At 37.7% G+C, this 20,891-nt stretch overlaps 1 protein-coding gene across 2 annotated transcripts in view; it reads left to right on the forward strand.

Moving 5' to 3' along the window:
- The first annotated feature begins 461 nt into the window (after positions 1–461).
- LOC110792166 (carboxypeptidase SOL1) overlaps positions 462–20,891 on the forward strand; it is a 28,980-nt gene continuing 8,550 nt past the window's right edge. The window contains exons 1-12 of one of the 2 annotated variants that reach the window (XM_021996976.2): positions 462–687; positions 944–980; positions 1,134–1,229; positions 1,476–1,506; positions 1,587–1,643; positions 1,849–1,944; positions 9,017–9,139; positions 9,745–9,849; positions 11,583–11,629; positions 13,308–13,433; positions 13,559–13,661; positions 14,090–14,152. In XM_021996976.2, the coding sequence (XP_021852668.1) occupies positions 582–687; positions 944–980; positions 1,134–1,229; positions 1,476–1,506; positions 1,587–1,643; positions 1,849–1,944; positions 9,017–9,139; positions 9,745–9,849; positions 11,583–11,629; positions 13,308–13,433; positions 13,559–13,661; positions 14,090–14,152 (990 nt within the window). In that variant the 5' untranslated portion in view covers positions 462–581. Of the gene's footprint in view, positions 688–892; positions 981–1,133; positions 1,230–1,475; positions 1,507–1,586; positions 1,644–1,848; positions 1,945–9,016; positions 9,140–9,744; positions 9,850–11,582; positions 11,630–13,307; positions 13,434–13,558; positions 13,662–14,089; positions 14,153–20,891 lie in introns of both variants that reach the window. The other variant, XM_021996977.2, reaches the window with a different exon arrangement.

Raw genomic sequence — 20,891 nt, forward strand, 5'->3', positions numbered from 1 at the left:
TGGGAGTGGATCAGGGGGTAGTTTCGGGTGGTGGGGGGTGGGTAAGGGGTGGTGGTTTCGAGTCATGTAGTGGTTTCGGGTGGTGGGGGTGGGTCAAGGGGTGGTTTCGCGGGGTGGTGGTGGGGTCATGGGGTGGTTTCGGGTGGGTAAGGGGGTGTTTTCGGGTAGTGCTGGTGGGTTTAGGGTGGTGGTGTCGGGTGGTGGGGGTGGTTTTGTGGGGTGTGGTGGGGTCATGGGGTGGTGGTTCAGGTGACTTTGGGTGTTATAAGGTGGTAAATATTTTTTTAGAAGTGTTGGGGGAATGGGAATGGAAAAGTCTAGGGGGGATGGGGAATCAGTGTAGAAGGTTTTTGGGGTAACCCAAAAATAAAATTGGGTAAAGAAAATGGTGAAACATGCCAACCAAACAATAACAAAGGGAATGATATCAGTCCATTCCCATTCCCTTTCCTGAAAACCCCTAACCAAACGCCCCCTAAAGCTAGAACTGGCGTTACTTGTACTCAAAATACGGTTTCTTTTTCGAAACTTTGATCTGTTGAACTTCAACAAACCCATCAAACCAAACTGAATGAAAAAAAATGGATTCCCTTTCTTTGTATACTCTTTCATTAATTACTATAACCATCTTCTGTTTCATCGACCTCGCCTTTGCTAGAGGTGGAGTTCAGACTTCTCTACTCCCAGGTAATGAATCTTCTATCACTTCATAATCATTGGGGCATTTTGTTATTAATTTTGTTGCTAGCTTAGAAATCTATTAACTGGATTTTTGGAAATTATGAATTTTTAGATTAATATGAACCCAGAATTTTAATTTGTGAAAAGGGGTGAATTAGGTTTCACGGGCAATTTTATTTTACTAATTATGAAAGGTGGGTACTAAATGCAGATATACTAAATTGGGATTGAGTTTTTGTTGCTTTTTCCAAATTTGATTCAGGTAGACGATTGTTGGATGATGATTTCTCCAAATCCAGGTATTAATTTGAAGTTTCATAGATTTTATTTTATATTGGTAATTTCTTAGATTATTGTACTGGAGTATATGGTATGGTTAAGTTTTTGATTAAACTATTTGCTGCCCTATTATCTCTATTAGTATAAAAGAAGGGGAAAAATGGTTTATGTAGGAATGATGTAGCTAAGGGATACATGAGTAATGCTGATTTAGAGAATGCTATTATGGCATTTGGTGAAAGGTGCAGTAACATTTCGAGGATATACAGGTGATTGATCGAGCTTTTGCCGTATTGATTTTTTATCTTGTATTATTTATGATTGACGTATTGAACTCGAAAATATGTAAATGCTGATTATGATTTTGAGTAATGAATCTCTCGTGTAATGAGGAAAAGGGAAAAAGAGGAACTTTATGAACAATTTTTTTCCCGGCTTTTAAATCGTACACGAAGTTGATTTTACTGACTTGAAGTTTGATCTCTCCTTGAGGGATTTTTGATATTGCTGCTCAGTATTGGAAGGAGTGTCAATGGATTTCCGCTGGTAGTATTCTCTCTTGAATTTGTTCATTCTATTGTATTATGTAACATTTATTAATCCCTGGTTGGTTTGGTTTCATGCAGTGGGTAATAGAAATATCCGATAAGCCTGGCAGGGAAGAGCCTGAACCTGCATTTAAGGTGAGTATCAACTTTTAGAGAGAGGTTTTATTAATGTAAGTTAGTCTTTCTACTTGCGTGAAGTCATATTTTCGTGCATCCTATCAAATGTTTTGAATATTGAAGTTGAAGCACTTGTGATGCAATGTTTTTGAATTTGTAATCCAGTGAGTGATATGTATTTTCTAACTTGCTAATTTGAAGACCTATCATATCATTGGTGCAGTACATTGGAAACGTTCATGGAGATGAACCTGTTGGACGCGAGCTTCTGATACGTCTTGCAAACTGGCTCTGTGATAATTATGTGAAGGATCCACTGGTATTTCTCCTTACATTTTGGGGTAGGCAGTTATTCGACTTAACATTCTCACTTTCAATTAAGCAGTGTGTTTTTACAAAATGATGCTTTTGTTCATTTACTTCAATAAAATATGCAACAAAGAACACAAAAATAGATTATATGGACTCTTTCACATAAAGTTAATTGGGGAAAAAGCGTGCTAGTAACACTTTACAAAACTAAAATATCGTGGGAAAAGTAAAAGATCTTTAAAGAGTAGCACCAAATAGATGTAATGTAGTTAGGAACACCTAATGTATTACACAAATCCTTAGAAATGTTGAAATTTCTTCTCTAATTCCTCTCTTCTAACAACTGGATAAAACACTTAGAACAGCTAACCAAGCTCGTATCTTTAGAAATTTCCTCTCTAATCCACCTTTATGAATCTCGTATGTGAAACGTATTGATGTGACGACACTAATGAGAGAGATCGCATGAAAATCCTACTTTATATCCATAATTCTAGAAAATTCTGTTCAAGAATATGCAACCACTTATAATGCAAGAAAGAGGAATCCTCGTCTCACAACTTTGAAGGCGCAAGATACATTTGCTAGGGACTAAGGGGAAAAACTTATTACGGTAGGTTTTTACTTCTGCATAACTAAGTTGTCAACACAAAGGTTTGACTTTTTCGGGACATCCGATTTGCGTAGTGGGCCTTCCCCTTTTTCGGTGCGAGCGAGGTTTTACCCCACAAATATAGAGATGGATGTGGAGATTTGTGAGTGATTACAGAAAGATGTCCTTGTAAAAGCCAGAAAAACACCCCTAATACACCTTGATGATTTTTCCCTAATAGACAGGATTTCTCCTACTGCGTAAATTATAAAGAGGATGTCAGTATTTCTAAAAGGAAAATTTCTGGTATAGGCGAGGGAAAGAGACAAACAGAAATCGCTCTACGTGGGTAACTGTCTATATTAGCGGTTATTGGCATTTTTGCTAACAAAAGAGTAACTGGGAAAGACAAAATTTAACCAAATCTAAAGGCCTAAAGGAAGAATAATCTGTCAATAAAAGTTGACCATCTAAATAGAAGCTTTCCCTTTATAATTCTGTGGGTTTCTGAAAACGTTTTGTAGCTAATTTGGGAAATTAGAAAGTACATACAGTTTATGTGTGGTATGGAGAATGGTAGTAGAATATAGGATACACATCTGCATTTTGGCAATCTACTTTTCTTCTTATGTGATTATCACATGGATATAGCCATGCACAAAGAAGGGAGATAGTAAAAAACAATTCAGGAGAAATTCAGCTGGGATTTTGATTTAAATATTAAGATCGAGACATGTCAAGTTTATTTTAGGTTTAAAACTTAGGAATAGGATAGTGTAGTTAATTGTTGCCATAAAATTAACTCAATTAAGAGAGCAGGAAAAAGAGAGAATGGGTCTCTTCTATTTACAATTCCATACCTTTTATTTATATGGAAAGATAGCTCGGGCCTTTTATTAAATGAAGTCAATTTCTTCCAAAGTAGTGATACTTTGTGGACAGGAACCCACACAAATATACTCAGAGTTACTACCGGTATCCCACCTTGCTACTAAGTGGGCTACGATATTACATGCCCGTTTAATATGACCAATTAAAGTATGCAAAATAAGAGATAGCTATTCTAATGCCATCTAGTACCATCTGAATTGGCGAGGGACCTTGCGTCCTATTCTTTACCGCATTAACAATATTGAGTGCATCTCCTTCCAATAAGTTCCTGTTGTAGCCATATCGTCTCGCTATGTTGAGGCCAAATCTCATGGCCAGAGCCTCCGCCATTTTCGGGGTCGTCGCGAGCATCCTCTTGGTTGCTGTCAATATGAGCTTCCCTTCACAGTTTCGAACCATAACACCATTACACCAAGCCCGACTTGGACCCCATCAATCACATGAGCGTCCTCATTTACCTTCACCATGCTATTGGGCGGCTTTGACAACTTATTACTTGCTGAACTGGCAGCAGCTCTTGGTAGTTGGGGGTATACTTTGTTCGAGTAGCTTCTGTACTCATCGACAAGCTTGATAAAAACCCCAGCACCTCGTACTGGGTCAGGGGTCTCGTTCTCAAAATCGGCCTTGCTCTTGCACGTCCATGCAGCTGAAATGAGAGCAGCGATAGTACGGAACTCCTCCGCCTTCACCTTTTGAGCCATCCATAACCACCTAGTAGCGAATGATACAGTAGGGGCCTCAAGCAAGAGGCAAGCTAGCTCACTATGGTTCCAAATCGTCGTTGCAGCCGTGGACTCAAATAAGGAATGGATCACCGTTTCACTCTCTGCATTACATACTGGCAGATTGAGTCGGGGACAATGTGACGATATTTCAATCTCTCTTTTACATCCATACTACCTTTGCAAGCCTTCCATAAAAAAGGCCTCAGGTTTGGTGGCCCATCAATGCTCTAAATCACCCTCCATACTTCCTCATATGTTCTAGATACAGCCATAATATCCCCATTCACTTGTCCTAATTTAGCAAGCGAGTAGTTAAATTTTGTTGTATACTCACCTTCCTTTGATTGTCGCCAAAACATAATATCCTTCGGCCATAACTTGGAGAGCGGAGTTGCTAATATCAACTGCTTGTCACGAGTGTCGAAAATACTTTGGATCTTATCAACCCTCCATTCACCACAAACGAAGTCTATTAAATCACACACCCGTCCTTCAATAGTGCCTTATCACCCCCACATACTTCGCCAAGAATAGCTAGGGTCGTAGCCGCGATAAGCTTCGAGCGCTTCACAATGTTTGAAGTAACAGGCCTTGAGAACCTGGGCAGTAATAGTCCCTCACATTGTATAATCTAGACATTTTCTTAGCTAGTAATGCTCGACTAAAACACTTTAAATCACGGAATCCCAATTCACCTGTCGCCGCCTTGGGCACACACAAATTTTCCCAATAATGCCAGTGAAGTTTGGTGTCGAACCCCACCGAAACCGGCCTAACAAGGCATGGATCTCAATATCTCATCAATCAGACCATCTGAAATTTTGAAATTACTCATCATATATGTTTGGGTGCGTGAGCCACCGCCTTAATAAGTACTTCTTTAGCTGGTCTTGATAACAACTTCTCTTTCCATCCACTTAATTTCTTCCAAATCCTCTCTTTCAAACATGCAACCTTCTTTGATCTACCAATAATCTTCGGCAGACCAAGATATTTTCATGTTTTTCAACTTCTCGTACCCCAAGAGTATCAACAATCTCTTTTCTCCTTTCGATTGCAACAAATTTACTGAATGCTACTTCCAGCTTGTTGAGATTTACTTTCTGACCAGACGCTTTTTCGTATCTACTGATGATATCAGCAATCACAGAGATTCCTGGAGATTAGCTTTAGCAAACAAAATACTGTCATCGACAAAAAAGAAAATGATATTAGCTTTAGCAAACAAAATACTGTTATCGGCAAAAAAAGAAATGAGATACTCTAGGGCCCCTGGGCATATTTTAGCTCCTTGAATTCTGTTCTCCCTTGCTGCTTTTGATATGAGAGTGGAAAATGCATTTGCACATAATAAAAATATATATGGTGAAATCGGATCTTCTTATCGTAGTCCCCTAGTAACCTGCAATCGTCCCATTAATTTTGAAAGAAAATGAGACGCTCGCTAGACAATCCATGACTCTCCGCACCCAACTACTGGGTTTAAAAATATATATGGTGAAATCGGATCTTCTTATCGTAGTCCCCTAGTAACCTGCAATCGTCCCATTAATTTTGAAAGAAAATGAGACGCTCGCTAGACAATCCATGACTCTCCGCACCCAACTACTGCTGAAACCCAGTTTGTAACATCACCCTGACACCCTCTCCAAGAACGTCCACTCCACCCTATCATAGACTTTACTCATATCCAGCTTAAGAGCAACATAACCGTCCCGACCTTCACTCTTTCTTTTCATCGAATATAATATTTCAAAGGCAATAAGATTATCCGTAATAAGTCTCCCCGGCGCCAAAGCACTCTGCTCCACGGAGATAATATCAATTAAGTACGTTTAGCTTATTTGTCATAGTTTTAGATATTATTTTGTAGACCACATTACAACAGCTAATTGGTCTAAATTCCGTCATATACTTCGGATCATCACATTTGGGAATTAATACTACACAAGTTCTATTAATCTCCGTTAAATCTAAATTCCCCTGCCACCATTTTTTCACGAGCCAACAATATCTGCACCCACAATATGCCAAAATTTTCGGAAAAATAAAGCATGTATACCATCCGGCCTTGGGGCCTTCGTCGAGTGTATTTGAAAAAGGGCTTCTTTAATTTCCATCTCACTCGGCTCCATGTCAAACACTGCAATCATGTTCGACGTGACTAACTCCTCCGGCCCAACTAATGCCGCCTCAAAATCAGTTGGTGAGTCTGATGTGAATAAGCTAGTAAAGTACTCCTCCACTATACTTTCCAACCTTTCTTTTTTATCACGCCATATATTTTGATTATCATACAAGCCCCTTATATTGTTTCTCCTTTAGTTATTTGACTTGCCTTACGGTGGAAGTACGACGTATTTTTGTCACCAGTTGATTTTCTCTAGCCGTGCAAACCAATAGGACTATTCAAGTTTATGGAGTTCTCTAAGTTCATCCGAGATGGCATTGCATCGATCTAACATCGCCGTATCTACCCTGCTTGATTGCTCCTCCTTAAGGGATCTTTCTGCCACTTTTATTTTCTTTTGGAAATTTTGGTATTTACTACCTTAAAAATACACCACTTTTGTATTTACTACCTTATGAAATTTTTATTTTAAATTACTACCGTAAACTTCCATTTTTTTTATTTACCACCACCTTACAGTTTTCTCATTTTAAAATTAAGATATCTCTTTCGTTTCTTAATGGTTTAAAGTGATTCACAATTCATTATTTTCTTTTTTCTATAGGGATTTCATTGAGAACGACCTTTCAAAACAATTCGTTTGATAATTCATAAATATTTTAAAATTTTACAATCATATGTAATTTCGTTTTACCTTTTACAAAATGTTGAAAGCAAGATCCCTATTGAATCCTTACACATAATGAGAACAATGAGTTTTGAATCACTTAAAATGATTAAGAAACGAAAGACATATCTCAATTTTAAAATGAGAAAACTGTAAAATGCTAGTAAATACAAAAAAAATGGAACTTTAAGGTAGTAATTTAAAATAAAATTTTCATAAGGTAGTAAATACAAAAGTAAAAAATCCTTTTCTTTTTGATACTCCCGAAAGTTGTAGCAGCCCTCTTTGTCAATTCCTCTACACACCCCGCTATCCGATCATGCCTTGTTAACCACCTCTCCACACTCCTCATTCAACAACCATAATGCTTCAAAACTGAATAATTTATTCCTCGTCCCCCTTTCAAAACAGTTTGATTCTCCAACATCAATGGCGCATGATCCAAGTTGTAGATTGGGAAGTGTCGTACATTATAATTTGGTAGGAGAGTGCACCACCCATCATCCGTTAGGAGTCGGTCAAGTCTCTCACGAATATACAAAGAGGGGGATTTACCCCTATGCCATGTGGAAGTACTTCCTTTGTAGCCAAGGTCGCGAAGGCCGCACTTACCAATAGCTTCTCGAAAAGCATCAATCCACCTCTCATTACGGCAATACGACTCGCTCCACCTTCTTTTTCCGCCTTACTAAGAACTTCATTAAAAATCAATCACCGAAAAAAGTACATGGAAAATTACATGCCGTTTTGAGTGAGCACATTAAATTCCATGTTTTATGTTTATTCGAAGCCTCTGGCCATCCATACATACCAATTTCTCTCCACATTGGTCTTCCCTCATGGTCAAGTATATCTGCTGCAAAGTGATGAGTAGAACAAGAGACCGGGGCATCCATACATCCCTCCAGTCCTCCACCAGAAACCATTCTACCCGAATTTCTCACACTACTAAAACATAATCCATTAGTATAACCGCATCTATTTTTAATTCGCTCCAAAATACTACTGTCAATCATAGTCCCCATCAAGAAAACTATATCCAGCCTTTCACAGAGGGATTTAACTGTCCAAGGGTTGGTTGCCAAGCCCCTGAAAGTTCCAACTCAGGAATTTCATTGTTGTTCAGTGGTGTGGTAAAGACCACGCCCACCTACTAGAATTTGACAGTCTCCTGTAATACCCTCATTAACCACCCTCGCCTTCTTTTCTGCTTCACTCATTACTACGTCTTCACTACTAACCCCAGCACATTCAACATTTCTTTTATTACCCTTATCATTAATCTTTTTTCCCCCTTCTCCACCACATCCACACTTATTCTTTCTACCCTTTTCCATACTTTGCTGAGATTCTTTTCTAAAATAATAAATTCCCACACTTAGAGGATGTTCACCGTACATCTGGATGGTATCACACCCTTTTTTTCCGCAAATAAGCAAAAAATAGTCCTAGATGTACGTTACATCTGGATGTACCATGGGAACTTCCACACATTTAAATTGCTGGAATATGGACTGCTGATGACAGTTATTGTACACAGATCTGGTGAAAGGAAACAAATGTTCCATTGTACTTTGACTCATTGTTGTCCATTTTGAATATCACACTTAACTTGTCCAAGTCCCTCTTCTTAGGAAAGCTTCCATTTATAGCAGAACTCATCTTGGTTTTATTGATCAAGGCGGCTTTTTGAAACATGAGCTGGTTAAAGTAAGGCATCTAGAGAGAAAAAGTGGATTATATTCCTTGGATAAGAGAAGGATTTAAAGGTGTATTACGAAATTTCCCCATTTTGCATGCTATTTTTCATAGAAGATCGGGGATGAGAAAGAACTTCTTCTACAAAACTTTTTTGAGTTCACAGCGTCAACTTATACATGTCTTCAATATCTTTCTCTTTTAATTGTAAATAGAGGAGGAGGATAATAAAACTTATTTAAGTATCAAAATCTATGAAAAGTTACTATATTTGGTACCTGGCGTGATATTATATCTACTAGTACTCAGCAAGCCAATACACAAAAGACAAGAAATATTAGTTTGGTGCTTATAAGTTTCTTGTGCTTTCAGGCAAAATTAATTGTCAAAAATGTACACCTTCATATACTACCATCAATGAACCCTGATGGATTTGCTCTTAGAAAGAGAGGGAATGCCAAGAATATTGATTTAAATCGAGATTTTCCTGACCAGGTATGTTTTACTTGTCTTATTACCCTCTTTCTTGGGTTTGCACTTTGAAGTACGGGGTATGGACTACGAATGTTTTAACCATTGTACTGTTAGATTTTTTTTTAAAGAACAAGATGCTAATTTTTTGTGTCAAGACTCAAGAGTCAGAAAAATTGTCTCATATTGGTTTAGCCATTACCCATCAAATTCTTTTTGGGTGTGGGGCCAATGCTACAAATATGCCCCCCCCCCCCCCCCCCCCCCCCCCAAAAAAAAAAGAGATAAGAAAAGAAGTCATGCTAATTTTTCTTTTATATGCTGAATTATTAATAAGGTTTCAAATTTAATTATAGTTCTTCTGCCATTGTAATTTGAGCTGGACATTAGAAGAACATACCTTTTCGTTTAAAAAAAAAAACTTTTTCTATAGATTAACTTCTACCCCCTACAAGAAAATAAATTTTTTGTTTGTTTTTTTTTTTACTTTTTGAAGTAGCTTGAGTATAGGCCTACAACAAGGAAAGATGTGCCTTTTAAGTTCCATCACGACTCGTGCCAGTTTATTTTTTGTGCTTTTCTTGTGGAGCTACTGTTGATGGATTTATGGTTAACATGGTATGTGTTAGTTTTTCGCTATCAATGACTTGGAGGACGTAAGGCAACCTGAAACAAAAGCAATTATGCGGTGGTTGAGAAGGATACAATTTACGGCCTCCGCCAGTTTGCATGGGGTAACTACTTCTTCCCTCTTATTCCTTTTAAATCCTGTCTTTAATATTCTACTCCTGCGTAATCATATCTCTGTTGATCAAGGTATGTTGGTCATCATTGAAAAATATATTTTTAATCTCTCTGTTGATTTGGGAATATTGAGTTCTGTCAAAAGTTGTATTTTCATCACTCATTTAGTCTTGATAGATTATCACTGAATATGGATTTAGTCAAAAGTTGTAATCTATCTGTTGATATGCTCACCTCTCTGATATATGGATGCTGACCATTATTCAAAAGTTGTATGTTCATTTCTCAGTTGATCTAGGGTATATGTTCAATTTTATAATATTTGTAAAAGGTATATGTATAATTTTCAAGTGATTTAGGGACATAGATTAAAATTGTAAGCACAACTTATCTCTTAATTTTATAAGTATACAGGATAAGAATCCCTTATTTATTAGCAGATACTTGAGCAATATAAACCTGCCAGATAAGCGAAGGAAGTTATTCGTAGGTTTTATTTGCCATTTGACTTGGAATCTTTATAGTTTAGTTCCTTTGTTTTAAACTTTACTCCGTATTAGGAATATCTTAAATCTGTCATATCCAGAACCTACCTTACCAACTTTACTCCGTATTAGGAATATCTTAAATCTGTCATATCCAGAACCTACCTTACCGATCCTGTCAAATTGACATTGTATGAAATATTTAGGTATGTTTTAATACATGCTTCTTTTATCTGGCATGACTTCGGTCAGCAAAGCATTATGATTTTGTTGGGTTCAGATTAATGCATCACCTCTGTGAGCTGGCAAAAGTGCAAATTGTTGGCTCCTTTGAAGGAATATTATGACTGCCTATGTGCAACTTTGAGTCTTTGACCATAAATATTTTTAACTATCTTTTATTGAAAAACTGAAATTTATGAAAGTGATACTTTGAAAATATCCAATAACATTTGTTTTTATATTTTAAAAAATAAGGTAAAAGTAGGATACATGAATAGTTCAAAAAGTCAAAGTGGAACAGCTATTAAAAAACAGAGGGAGAAATAGCCTTTTATTCGTGAGTGGATATTGGACTTCATACAACTAAAGTATGTCTAATATCTCTTGGTATATCACTCTCTCTCTAGTAGTCTTTCTGAATGTTTGTCGGAGTATTCTTTTAACATAATACAGCCAAACCTATCACAATATGAGTGAATTATATATCTGGTGACCAAGTAATCTAAAAAAATCAGGTTTCATAAGCTACATTAATATTAAATAATCACTGAAATATTTTTGTCAATTTTGATAGAAGAACAGATGTCAAAGGAAAAAAAGTTCGAACACAGTGATTCACCCTAATGTAACGGACAACGCTGGGGAGCGACGTGATTTTTGTCGCGGTATTACGTAACAGTGTTTCACAGAACAGCAAGTCCAAAATTCGTTACAGAACACCTGTTCTGTAATCGGATGGCCCAGTTATAATTCCATTGTCTCCCTTGCAGGATATCGTTCCAATTATTTATGATTAGCTTAAAGATTTGCACCTCAAGTTACCAAAATCAATTAAGATTTGACCTTACTCTAGTTTGCTACCGAACTCGTATTCTGTCACAGTCACATCCTGCTCCCACTTAAGGAATGAAAACGCTAACAAGGCTGGTTATCTGAAAATTATTGGCTTGCTGTTTGGTAGACATCAGTTGCTATTATGACACTAAGGATTAATGTGTCTTTCCTTAATTTTGAAGGGGGCTCTTGTTGCAAATTATCCTTGGGATGGCACTCAGGATAAAAGGTAATATGTTACTTCGTATTTAAACTCCTTTTATTGATAGATGACTGCATTTTGTAACCACTACTTGTATGTTTAGAGAATAACAACATCCTATGATCTATGTGCGGTTCTTAGTACTCCAGTGTAGACATCTTTCCGAAGTTCTTGAGTACCTGATTCACCTGTTTTATCCTACATGCGATGTCGACTTTGTATCCTACATGCGATGTCTAATAGTACTAGTATTTTGTTCTCATTTTTAGTATGCATTTTGGAGCCCTTCTGTACTTGCCTAAGGCTCCATGCAACCATGATATGTATGCTTTGTCATTACAAATTGAAGCGCAAAATTTCCAAATGATGACTCTTTGAGTTCTCTTTAAATGATGTAATCTTCAGTCTGTCTGAAACAAAAACAGTGATGTGGTTAACTGTCTGCAGAAGAGATCTAAAATCCTATATACTCATGGTCTTTTGTTTTTTATTTTTTAATTGTAATCTACAAGGACTTCCCTTCTGATTTTCTGTTTAGGAGAGAGACTACAATATTACTTTCCTAGAAAAAAAGTTCTTTTGTGTTATTATCCATCTGGCAGTGGACAGGGATTTACTTCCTCCTTTTTTTTAAAAAAAGTTGACACAATTTGACTTTCGACACTATTCATATAATCTACTTTGACTATCAATTGTGATTTATACTTAAGAAAATATAGTCATGTGGGGTCTTGTTATAATCGTCTCATTGTATAGATTTATAATATCAACTTTTAATAAGTTTTACCCATTGATAATGATTGAAATATTGCATTGACAAACGTGATAAAAATATGTGTCAACTAAAAAAGAATGGAGGAAGTATGGAAACGATTTAACAATGTATGGGGTGAAGCTTCCTGCTATCCAAATTCCCAAATAAAAAACCAAAAATGGGTAAGAAGCATAGAAAAAAATCGCGGATCACGTTAACCGTTGCATTATGCCGTTATTGCGGAAACCTCCTGTAACGGATAAATAAGAACGGATCGCGGCTAACGCGATGTGAATTTTCTCAAACAATTCACATTAAGTCTAAAGGACACAATTTCAACACAACATAACCACCGTATCATAATGTGAGTAAGGAGCATATTTTGTGAATAAATGATCATACAAAATATCATGTTTTTTAAAATACATACTAAAATATTTTTGGCCAATTTGTACAAAAGAACGGTGTAACGGAAAAAAAACGTTATAACGCGGCGAGTCACCGTTATGTAATGGGCGACGAGGGAGAATGATGTGATTTTTGTCGCACCGTTATGTGTGGGGTTTCGCGGAACGGTAAATTCAAAACCCGTTACAGAATGGCCGTTACGTAACGGAACGGATGAGTTTTAAACTTTTAATTCCATGGCAAGAAGACTAAGAATAGTAGATATGTCATTTGATCTGCATGGAGGCATCTGGGATTGAGATTCTAACAACACTCTTTGTATCTCCTTGACATGCTTGGATTTTTTTGATGTAAATATGAAGCAGTTTTTTCTTTCCTTTGCACGGGGGGTAATATTCTCCTTACCATATTTATCAATTATCAGTATATTGATATTCTTATTGTGTTTGGAGGTTATGAATTCTCATTTTTTCCCTTCAGAACTGATTTATGGAACTTATGGGCTTGGATTTTTTTGCACTTGTTATTATAATTAATATTCAGGAGGGAATACTACGCGAGCCCTGATGATGAAACATTTCAGTTATTGGCTGGAGTGTATAGTCATGCTCATTATAATATGTCCAAGAGCAAAGAATTTCCTGGAGGAATCACCAATGGAGCAGCTTGGTGAGCCTTTGTTTTAATTTTGTTTTTACTTTTAAAACCAGTGCATCCATATGCTAATTTTTCATCAGAATTATTTTTAATCTTATACATGTGATTTAAACCTTCTTCACTTAACCTTAATGAAGGTACCCCATCTACGGCGGCATGCAAGATTGGAACTATATACATGCTGGTTGTTTTGAATTGACATTGGAAATAAGTGACAATAAATGGCCTAATGCTAGCGAGGTTGGATATTATTTTACCCTGTATCTAACTGTTAATCAATTAATTACTGCAGCTATTGATACTTTGTACGGAGTATTATTTATATGTTTGTTTGCCATCTTCTTAATTTTATGTTTTTATTCCTACAATTTTTATCTTAATTGTTTTTATCATTATGATTTCCCTTGCTGCGGGAGCCTCTTTGAGGCAACGGGGTAATGATAATGAATGAATTATGATTTCCCTTGCTGCATGGATTTCCCCCCTTAGCTTCTTGTATAAGTAGCACTACTTTTAAAAAGTTGGATTCAGGATTTTTTGGTGCCTTAATTGTATTTAGCAATTACCCTTCATTGTTTCCCCATGCATAATAGTGCATATGTCCTTTACGTTGGATAATATTCATGACGAGCTTCCTGCTTACATTTGTCTAATCTCTGACTGTGCAGCTATCAACTATTTGGGAGTATAATAGAATGAGCATGTTAAATCTGGTGGCAACCACTGTGAAGGTATTTTATTGGATTTTTTTTTTTTGACGGATTTGTTCCATAATGTCTATTATCTAATACTTGTCCCCTTTCACATTTCAATTATATTCAGAATACAATATTTTATTTTCATTTCAAGTGTGGAACTTCGCATGGCCAGTAGTAGAACTGCCAAAGATAATGACTAATATATTCTTCTTCTCCACATTACCCCTCCCCCCCTTTATTGAGACACCCTAAGTGAAAGGAAACGGAGAGAAAGGAATAACTGGAAATTAAGAATGACGAGTATGATAATACTTTGTTCATATTTCTTTACTTGGGTATTGTTGATAGAATCTGAGAGGAGGTTTCCAATGTTTTTGAATAGTGGTCTAATTACTGATCTTTAGGTGGTTTTTATTTTTATGGATTATGGCTTTCTGTAACGGCTGATCAGTGACAATGTTTCCAAATTCATTGTTATTTGTTGATAACAATGGAAGGAGTTCATTACTCCCTCCGTCCCATAATTATAGTCCCGTTTGACCAAAAACACGAATTTAAAGAAAAATGGAATATAGTACATGAAAAAGTGGAATAAAGTACAAATGATGATTGAATTATTTGGAAAAGTGGAATAAAGTACATGTGAAAGAGAATATAGTACATAGGAAAGTGGAATATAGTACATGGGTGGGGTTTTCAATACATTTTTAATTAATATAGTACATAAGAAAGTGGGGACCTTAGTAGGCAAAATTAGAAACAGGACTATAATTTTAGGACGCCCGATTTAGAAAACAGGACTATAATATTGGGACGGAGGGAGTATTATATAGAACTGAAAAATGAGATTTCTATAAACAAGGAACAAGAAGAGAATTTGGGAAAGTTTGATAGTTATTTTGATGTGATTTGATGCTACAATCCCAGACCTTCGAGTGGCTGGACACTCCGAAGAATACAAGCTAAAACAAAGTAAACTAAACTCACTCAATAATATTCTCTTTGCACTTTTTCTTAAGGGTGAGCAAAAAGTCAGAGTACCCTGAATCGGAACCAGAACCTGTTAGGAACCTGCGGTTCCAGAACCGCAACCAATTGTGCAGGTTCCATTTTCGGGTAACAAATTTGGGAACCTATTGCAACAAGTTCCGGTTCTCAATTTTTTGGAACGGTTACCTTGTTGGGTAACCCGTACACACTAATTCTAACATGGAGTACCCAAAATAAGGAACCGGACCATACAAAAATGATTCATATGCCCAAAATATAAAATATCCAAGCTAAATTTTGGAAAATATAAATTTAGAATTACAATTTAAGCCAAACTATAAAACAATCAAAGCCCAAACCATAAATTATATAGTTTTTCAATAAAATATCAAAAATTTATTTAAAATTTTAAAATGACAGGTACCCTGAATCGGAACCTGTTGCAACAAGTTCCGGTTCTCATTTTCAGGAACCTGAACAGGTTCCGGTTCCGTTTCCCATTTTAAGGAACCTGTTGTAACAGGTTCCGGTTCCGGTTCCTGAAATTTTTAACAGGGTACCTGTAGACACCTACTTTTGTCCCCATTCCCGAAAGGGAAAGGTTCGATGATGAAAGCATAAATCTCCACTTGATAACGCATCTCCTATAAAATAAACGAATCTCAATTCCCCATTTTATTTCACCCGAAACCTGCTAAAAATAGTAACTGCCGTAAAAGGTAGCTTCTAAAAGTGGCAAATCATAAAGGATAGAAACCTGTCAGAATTAGGTGTTGCATTCCAACATAAATCCTAAATGAGATAGAAAACTGCGAGAATCCTATTCCTAATATGATTCGGAAATAAGAGTTACGTATTAATTAAAATCCTAACGAGCCTAGAGTTCGTAACGGGCCCAGACGCATTCCGTCATAAAATTGATACGCGCTAAAAGACTCGATTAAGTCTCAAACTCTACGGATTTCAGGAATCCGAATCTGACCAAAGAATTCTGCCAGACCCTATTTTCAACGCCCAGCCCTGGGCGCCGAAAATTCCAGCGCCCAGAGCTGGGCGCCGAAAGTACCTGGGACGGATTCTTTTCCTAATCCGTTTCGTATTCAAATTCCTGAAAAACTATCTTTCTACGCCACTTTTTCCTATAAATAGACCCCTAAGTTCGACGTGAAAAGAACACACACACAACAACACACAATTATATTCTGAGTATTGACTCCAACCCTTAGCCTAAGCCTCTCGCTGCGAAACTGTTCACGCGTTCTGTCGCAATCGATCCATAAATCGAACAGAACGTATCCTGTCCCATAATTGAGATTCGTTAAATAAAAAGGAGAAATAGCAAAGTCAAAGTGGTTAGTTTTCTGAGAACCGTGACGCACCTCTCAAGGGTGCGTCGTAATGTGTCCCTTTTCGATGATTTAACTGCTTTCCTCGCCCTTTTTATGAACTGTTAAACTAACCTAATCTGATTGTTCTATCACGCCTAACAAATATAATATTTTTGGGAAATCGGATTATCATGCTAGGTCCCTTAATGCTATTTAAATCAGATAATCACGATCGAATTAGTATTATATGTTGTATATTGCTAAAATCAACTCAGATTAGTTTAATAGTCAACGCATGTCCTTTCAATTATTTATGCTGAGCTAGTAAGGATATCCTGCCTCTGGAGTTATCGACGAGCGAAGTACTCCTCTCGGTAGTTACAGTCCCCTGAACCCTCAATCTCTACATTGCGGGTGTATGTTGAGAGATCCCCACACCAGGGATCACAAAGGAACCTACGGCCGTCGTGGTCAAACATAATTGCACTCCCTTTATGTCACGATAACCGGGTTTTGTCAGTTTTTCTCATTGTCGTTAAAAACTGAATGGCGACTCCTATATTACTAGTCAATTGGGTGTAAACTCACAGGAAATCCAATTACACTTGATTGAATAAAAAGAATCATCACACCCACGAGGGACGAGGTCACGCATTAGTCTCGCGCTTTTTCGACCCCCTCACAGTGGCGACTCCACTGGGGATAGTGAAGGAAATACTCGTGCTTGTAGGTAATCAAAATAGCCGAAGGGTGAAACGATCCTACCCCGCGTTTATTTCCCCATCAAGTTGGGACGACCTGAAAATCAGCATATTAATGTGAACGGGCAGAACCGCATAACGAATCTCGGCTCCCTCGGGAGTTGGGACTAAGGATACCTTTTTTCGCCAATAGGGGGGTGCATACGCCGCGCATGTTGCCCACTCGGTACTTGTGCAGGTAGTACACCTATCCCGAACCCAATCGCTCGCTCATTAGGTCCCTCTCGCCTGCATGCCCCCTTGGCTTGCACTTGCGGGTTGGCCTCTTGAGCGAAATTCGTCTGTTGAAGACACTACCTCGACCGCGGCATGTGTTGGATCTACGATAGAAGCGGTACCAAGCCAGGCGCAAATAATTACCCATAGAAGCCTATCATAAACTACATGATATGTTATTATTGCCTCATGATGTAATGTTAGTTATGTGTAGCGAAATATGTGATTGTGTGTGACAAACTATCCTAGAAAACCAACGACCTTAAAAATTGCCCAAACATTCATAGACTAATTTGCGAAAGAGTTATACCGAAATACGTGTTCCGCAAACCCGAACAATCGCCACAAAAATAAGCGACGCTCGGGATGGCCGTAACGATTCCCACAAACGCTGCACAACGCGTAAAGGACGTTATAAGGCAAGCACGCAAAATTAAAGTCGCAAAAACAAAAGTAGACGAAAACTGAAAACAAGAACCAGCCAGGGACGCATTTTCAACGCCCCTGGCTGGGCGCCGATATTTCTCACGCCCTACGCTGGGCGCTGAAGTTGCTGCCTGGCCTTTTGGTCAGGCACAGCAGCCTCGGTGCCCACGCATGAAGAAAATACGTAGCAAAAAAAAAAAAACTTTTCGTAAAAATTGCTGCAAGGGCGTATGAAAAGGCACTCGATTCTAAAAGCGACTAAAAAATAAAAAATAAATAACTCTTTGTGTCGTTGTTAGGCCTCCTACGACGACAATGCTCGGCACCAAAACCGAGCATGCTAATTAAACGACCTTGAATGTCACATGGGCAAAATATTCAAAAAATAATGTTCGAATAAAGTCTTCAAGAAAAAAAATAAATGTTCAAATAAATCCGAGTCTAGACTAGGCTATGCCAAAGTACAATGCAAATCCTAAAGTCTTAGTTGTCTTATCCATAGAATCGGTCCTAATGCTTGGTGTCGTTCTGCAAGTTAAAAGGTTAAACCATATTGAGTCTCCCCTCCTAACATTTAAATCAATAAGCACCCATATGTAATTGTCATCCCTTGCTAAGAATCCACGGCCTCAATACTCTCTCACCAATAAAAAGAATATATTATAGTATTTGCAAAATGGAAACGGTCACATTCTGGAAATCATTCCCCCATAGTCGCACAACCCCCAAAGTGAACCTAAGGTGTCAATACCATTAGCAAAAAATTAATGGCCTCAAGGCTTATGATCACATTGGGTCACGACTATCGTAGTCCTCTCGAGCCACTCGCTCCTTCAAGTACCCCTAAGTACGGACTAAAAGATTTTCCATGAATGCAACATGACGAACCATGAAAATACCCAAATCGGCATGCCATAAGGCTACCATTGGGGTAAAAGCAATACACACTAAGAGGGAAGCCGCACTAATGATTCTGGTCTTGCAAAAATAAAAATTCGATCTCCCCAACTAACTACCTTGCCAACATTAAACAAAATGGCGCATGACAAATGAACACCCAAGGGTTAAAATCTAAAGTGTCGACCAACGAAAGTTATGGTCCAATTAGCCTAAGTCTGAGAGTTGCTTGGTCAAGTATTATAGGCTTATGCCACGTCATTATTTTGAGTCTAGGCCACCTCCTTGTATTCCAACACGGGTTATAATCAGAAAAATTAATGAAAGTTCGAGTCTAAATCACAACTCCCAATTAAATCCCGAAAATTGGAACCTGAAAAGAAGCGAACAATTATTTTCGATGTAATTCTTTCGTTAAATTTCAATAAGGTAAAAACAACATTTTGAATCAACGCTATTTGCACATTTTAAGAAACGACTAAATACGCTTGCAAAGTAAGACAATTTAAAAGGTCCACCCTAGGCCCACTAAAGCTAAAGGTCCACCCTAGGCCTACTAAAGTTAAAGGCCCACTATAGGCCTACCAAACGAGGCTCACTCAGTCTCGCCTCATGACTCAAAGACCACAACCATCTACCTTTTAGCCCAAACAAAAAATTGATTGAAGGATTTATGTTAGGGAGAAATCCCAAGCAAAAAGGAAAAAAAGAGAAAGAGAAAAGGGAGAGCGAAAAGAAGAGCCATGAAATACTTAGCCCGTACCTCCCAAAGTGCGAAATCTACCCAAGTAAACGAAGGAAAAGAATTGAGTCGACCAATCCAAATCATAAAATTCTACGATGTCTACTCTTTCCAATCCTTATGTTCTTAGACGCTTTCGCTCTGGGGCCCCTGTTCAGCTCATTTAACCCATCCATGTTCTCATTGTCATAACCCAAGAAACCATTACCTCGACTCTTGTTCTTGAACTTGTTGTCAACCGCAAACCACGCACGCCCATTGACACGTGCGTCATACCCATCATTTCCAAAGCCCAAAACCCATTATTACACCACCGTTAGCATAATAACCATATACCTTGTTCAGACACATCTTGTTGATATACCCTTGAGCCGTCCCCATGCTACTCATTGTCCTTGGTTGATGTAAGCTCATGACACTAGCCTGAGGCTGCAAATTATGAGTCCTAGCAGATATAATCCTCGTGCTTACCTATACAAATTATCCTATCTCATTCAACCCATCTTTCAAACCGTCTTGAGTCACGAATAAAAAAGTAAACAAATTAAAAGTACAAAAAAAAAATAAAAAAGCAAACTTTGCAAAGCACCTTTAAAAATTCGTTTAAAAAGAAAAAAAAAACATTTAGCGCACGAAAAAAGATTCACAAATATTTGGCACAAAACCAAAAAATCTGCCCAGATATCATTATCAGCGCCCAGAGCTGGGCGCCGGAATCTTTAGCGCCCCAGTCTGGGCGCTGATTCTCTCTGCTTGCCAAATTTTGTCCAGAAGTGCTCGTCATTTTATCCGCACATACACGGAAAAATAACGAACACTTGGGGGGTACAGCACGTATTCAGGTATACGTACCAAAAAAAAAAACACATGAAAAGAAAATACATGTACTCAAAAAAATATAAAATAAATTTTTGGCTTACGGCAAGGCAGCATATTAAAATAATAATAAACTTCACTTATTCTACCGTTTCAAATAATATGTTTCCACCTCAGAACGTACTTGTTTAAAATCGGCATTCTAAAAAACCATTTTCTAGGCTAAGAACTATGCAAGACCTGATTCCAAATTAAATCTATTTAAGGCGGATACGTAGGCAATCCATGATTCGGTCCAACCAATTTGCAAAAATATTAAAGCCTATAGAATAACAAGAATAAGAAATAGAGTCCCTTATTGAAATTTAATTACTTGCAATCCAAGTCGAAAGAAAAATTGAAAGCACGAATAAGAATCCAAATCATCAAGATGCCAAAATGAGCACACATCGAAACATAATAAGGGCACATACCCTTGCCAGGAGGAGCACTCACACTCCTAGGCACTTAGCCAAGACTCAAAAGATCGCTTTGCCTCAATCGAATGGGGGCTAGCGCAAGCGTCCATGACCTCTAAATTACTCGACTTGACCCTC

Source organism: Spinacia oleracea, chromosome 4 (assembly GCF_020520425.1).
Source record: "Spinacia oleracea cultivar Varoflay chromosome 4, BTI_SOV_V1, whole genome shotgun sequence".
NCBI classification, from domain to species: Eukaryota; Viridiplantae; Streptophyta; class Magnoliopsida; order Caryophyllales; family Amaranthaceae; genus Spinacia; species Spinacia oleracea.